The following is a 4,349-nucleotide window of genomic DNA, read 5'->3' on the forward strand; positions in this document are numbered from 1 at the left end:
GAAAAGTCTGCCCTAGAGCTTCGCTCGCTTCGCGAGCTCAGCAATAAAGTTCTAACATAAAAACTAACGAGTCTTCTATTTACATCTCTCTATCAGTATCGTCTTCCAGTTGCTGTTCCTGTGACAGAAAACCAAATTAATGTGAGAAATGACAACTGTTGAAACAAAAGCCTCACTGTACTGATAGATAGTGGAAACTTACTTTATTTGGATGGGCAGGCAGGCTGCTGAGTTTAGCAATGTAATTGTTGATGACTTGTCCAAAGGCACTTTGAGTATAGGTTGGATGTTTCTTAAAGACAAGGGCTGAAAAGCAAAGAATAATCGAATGAATATTGTGAGTTTGTGAACATTACAAATTAATTGAAAAGTATGTGGCCTTACCTTGAATAGCTACAACCTTCCTCCTACGTTTAATCCCGGGTTTTTGATAAACTTTATTATGAATGGTTTTTTTCTGACCAGCATATGACTTCCCAATCAAATGCCTATCTGACGTATACGCTGCCTGGAGCAGCATTGTGGTCATTCTTGATGGTGAACCAACGGCCATACCCAGTGAGAAATGCGGATATCAAATTGACATCAAAACGATATCGGACATCAGAAAAGTGTCGATTTCGGGCCCATTTTTGAATCAGTTCTGAGTCAGAAACTTGAAAACGATATCGTTCTGATATCGATTCGATATCGCTTAAAATTCATTTCGCACTGGGTAGCCGTTGAGTGGATATGAGAGGGAATCGTGACATCATGGCGAATATTAACCTGGAAAAAAATATAAACATATTAGATATATTTTGTAAGTTTCAATTAACTAGGTAGATGTACGCCAGACCACGTCTCGCGTAACAGGCTTCGCGATATCTCACGAAACACTGTTACGCTGCGACGCGCCTGGCATACATCTACCTAGGCCTGCGGCGCTGACACCCGAGTCGGGCAAAAGGCAGAGTCGCAGATAGGCCTTCGGCACCAAAGGACACAAATTTTACCCCCAGGATTTTATTTTGACGAGTTGCCCCACCAGAGTCCATCAAATATCTGAGAAACAACATTAAAATGGTTTGGGGTCATTTTCGTGTTAAAATCGCCCTCTGGCGACTAAACGGTTAGAGATAGAGCCAAACGGACAAAATTTTAGCCCTACGGGCTCTACTTTGACGAGTTACATCTTAGAAAGATGTAAAAAAAATAAAAAATTACAAGTAATATTTTGGGGTTTTCGTTTCTGATTTAATTTTCAAGCTAGAGGGCTCAAAATCAATACCGTTCTTGCTTTTTATGCTACAAAGCTACGCTAAAAATTTCAGATACCTAGCTCAACCCGTTCTCGAGTTATCGTGTTTACAGACAAACAGACAGACAGACAGACAGACACGAAACTTTTTGATCATCACTGGAGTAATAGGCTTCGCTATCGCTCAGCCAATAACAAACAAAAGAAACAGAAAAGAACTTACCATTTCTGTAACTGAAGTAGTAAGGGAACTACTCGTACCAGTACGAGCAGGGGATTGTTGGCAGTTACTAGTGATAGCTTCAGCTACCGCCGACTGAATCAACTGTTGCAAGGCTGCAAGGTAGAAACAAACAAAAGCAGACAATTGGAGAAATTTAATTAAAAGTGAATTATTCAATCTGGCTTATCTTATAACCAACATAGTAAAGTTGGTCACAAGATAATCAAGATAGAACGGGAACACCTTCAGGCCAAACAAAAACCCGTCTGGTTCGGGCCCCACAGAAATCCTTGTAATCATTTTTCTTTGGTGTACTTTAGTTAGATCCTTATTAAGAAATCAAATGCTACATTGGCTGTGTTCCTATTCTATTTTCTATTTCTCTTTAAAGTAACACACAAACCAATGTCTGATACCTTGTGGAACCAGTATTAATTATTATTATTATTTATTGGAGAAATTTGTTGTAATACATGGTATTTTGTAGCCTATGCCAGAAAAAAAAGAGGTTAAATTAATCCTCTCCTTCAGCAGTACACAGAGTCCGACGCAAGCAGTTGTTGAAGATAAAATAATTTTAAGATTTCAAATTTCTTCTTTTTGCCATTCTGATAAAAACTCTTCTAGTGAAGAAAATTCTTTGCTTAAAACCCACTTCTTCACTCCCCGTTTAAAACTTCCTAAATCCTCTGTTCCTTTTAAAAATTTTGGTAACTTGTTAAAAATTATTACAGATTAATGAATAGTTATATAAATTTGTGGTATTTGTGATCTTATTGGTGCCATGGTGAAAGTGGGTGCAATTCTTTATTCTCAGTTAAATGAGGATTGTTACGTTCGTTGTGATTTAGTTAAGTTCATTCTCCTTTACTTTACGACCAGTTGAAACTGTCGGTTCCAGCTCAAAGTCTACCAGTGAGGCTCTTTTAACCTGAGAAGTTGTGTCCCACTCTTATTCTATACTTTTTATTTGTTTTATGACTCATTAATGTCCTAGTTTAATCATGTTTCTATCGTGCAGGACTTAAGTTCTCACTGTTACTCATACTTTCTATATTGTAAGAATATTGCAAGGCATAAGAAACTTATAAAAAATTGATTTCTTTATTTCTTTTCTTCAAGTAATTCCTTAAAAAATCCCTAAAAAAACTATTCCTTAACACTTCCAAACATTTACCTTCGAATATCATTCCTATTTGGGGTAATGATTTAACCACAGGTATTCAAAACATCTCAACCTCAACTACACACAAATATTGTTTACCTTCGGATAACCTCCCTTTCATGCAAACGTCTATTCGCAGGTAGTCGCAGGTACACCCTATTCGCAGGAAAACAAACTATAGCAAGAACCGACGGTCGAAATCGAGGCTTGCCCCGCTACCTGCGGATAACATCACCCGAGTATGAGCTGGTTGGCCTCTGCCTCGCGAGTAATAAAAGTTTCCTGCTCCTCGTCCTCTATAAGCACCTCCACCAAATCTTGTACACTGAAATCTATTGTGTCCAAAGCCTTTACCGGCCTTTACAATTATGACACAGATTTTTAAACATAGGATCTCTTCGTCCAAAAACTCCCGTTGCCGAAAATGCAACTGGTGTCAACGTCTGTTGGTTACTAGTTGACTTCTTCTGATTCTGTCTGGATAACTCAAAATCTTCAATAATCTTTCGCACGAAAGTCAAGGTCAATTCATCTTTATTCACTGGCAGTAGTGAACTATTCACATTCTCATAATCTTCTGGCATTGACCACAAGAATTTAGTGACCAAATCAAGTTTGAATACGATCTCACAAATCGTGGAACACAACGGAGGTAGTTTTTAATAAATTTTGACAGACAACAAAAGTACTTTCTATTTCTTGACAAGTTAATGAAATTTGAATATAAAATACTACAGAAAATTAGATTTTTTTTAGATATGCTTGCTATAATTTTGTCAGATAAAATTTGAGTTTGCATTCACAAGTTTCCATGGAAATGACGAGCTGAGCAGTAGTCCGAGTCGAGCCAGGGAAATTTCAGCCAATCACAAATTTCTGGCGCTGGGCGTCACGTCTTCCTCCCCCCTCTCTTTCTTCGTTAAATATCATGGGTAGTTTACAACTCTTTTTTAACGTTGCTTTGCAGCTAAAGACTTTGAGGTCGTGCCATCTATGCCCACTAAAATGCCGAAAGTGAGACTTTCGCGGGACGACTCCCCGAAGGTAACTTTCTTTCAGTTTTTTTTCTGTAAAACCATTATTTTATTCCAATTTTGACTGTTCTTACAAATTTTAATTTTTTCCACAGAACAAAAGGAAGGATGGTGAAATTGATGATACTCCAGTCAAACCCAAGGAGTTAAAGAAATCAACTCCAAAACCTAAGGAGGAGCCGTTCGCTTTTGATATAAGTGTTTCCTCACTTCAAACTTTCTTCTCGAATTCTGACATAACTGCCTGTTGCCTGACGTCTGTTAATTTCTTTCTAGAAGCCAAAAGTCGAATTCTACCGTAGGAATGGGAGCCAGGACAGGGCGTGGTGGCCTGCCACGCCCAAGGAGGTCTGCTGGGGCGTAAAGGTGATTGTCACACACTTAGGTAACATATTTTATTTTTCTAATGAGTGTGTGAAAGTGCCAATTCTGATAACAATATTTTTCTTGTGTCCACAGTGTCCTCAGGGGGCGCGGCAGGCCCCGAAAACCGTGAAGCGATGCCCTTACTGTTATTTTATAACCGTGTGCAGGGCCGACCTCCGACCTGGTGTCACACCTCAGGGAACGCCATTCGGCTGACCTTGACGATGACCTTCCGATCGGCGCTATGAGGAGAGCCACGAATCTGTTTGCCGAGGGGCTACGAGTTGTGGGCTTCGAGAAGGTGTGGCGGCACTTTACTCC

The 4,349-nt window shown here is 39.4% G+C and overlaps 1 protein-coding gene across 1 annotated transcript; it reads right to left on the reverse strand.

Moving 5' to 3' along the window:
• Window positions 1–72: 72 nt before the first annotated feature.
• Window positions 73–1,223, reverse strand: LOC127749586 (uncharacterized). Its single transcript, XM_052268367.1, has 2 exons — window positions 385–1,223; window positions 73–306 (listed from the first exon to the last, which is right to left on the reverse strand). The coding sequence occupies exons 1-2, from the start codon at window positions 551–553 to the stop codon at window positions 173–175; spliced, it is 303 nt and encodes a 100-aa protein (XP_052124327.1). The 5' UTR covers window positions 554–1,223; the 3' UTR covers window positions 73–172.
• Window positions 1,224–4,349: the final 3,126 nt, after the last annotated feature.

This window comes from Frankliniella occidentalis, unplaced genomic scaffold (assembly GCF_000697945.3).
Source record: "Frankliniella occidentalis isolate FOCC.00 unplaced genomic scaffold, Focc_3.1 Scaffold68, whole genome shotgun sequence".
In the NCBI taxonomy this organism is placed as follows: Eukaryota; Metazoa; Arthropoda; class Insecta; order Thysanoptera; family Thripidae; genus Frankliniella; species Frankliniella occidentalis.

Bases quoted from the DNA above. Each gene is read 5' to 3' on its own strand.
- LOC127749586 (XM_052268367.1), bottom strand. From the start codon at position 553: ATGGCCGTTGGTTCACCATCAAGAATGACCACAATGCTGCTCCAGGCA. The intron at 307-384 runs GTAAGGCCACAT...TTTGCTTTTCAG, and splicing joins GAAGGTTGTAGCTATTCAAG to CCCTTGTCTTTAAGAAACAT.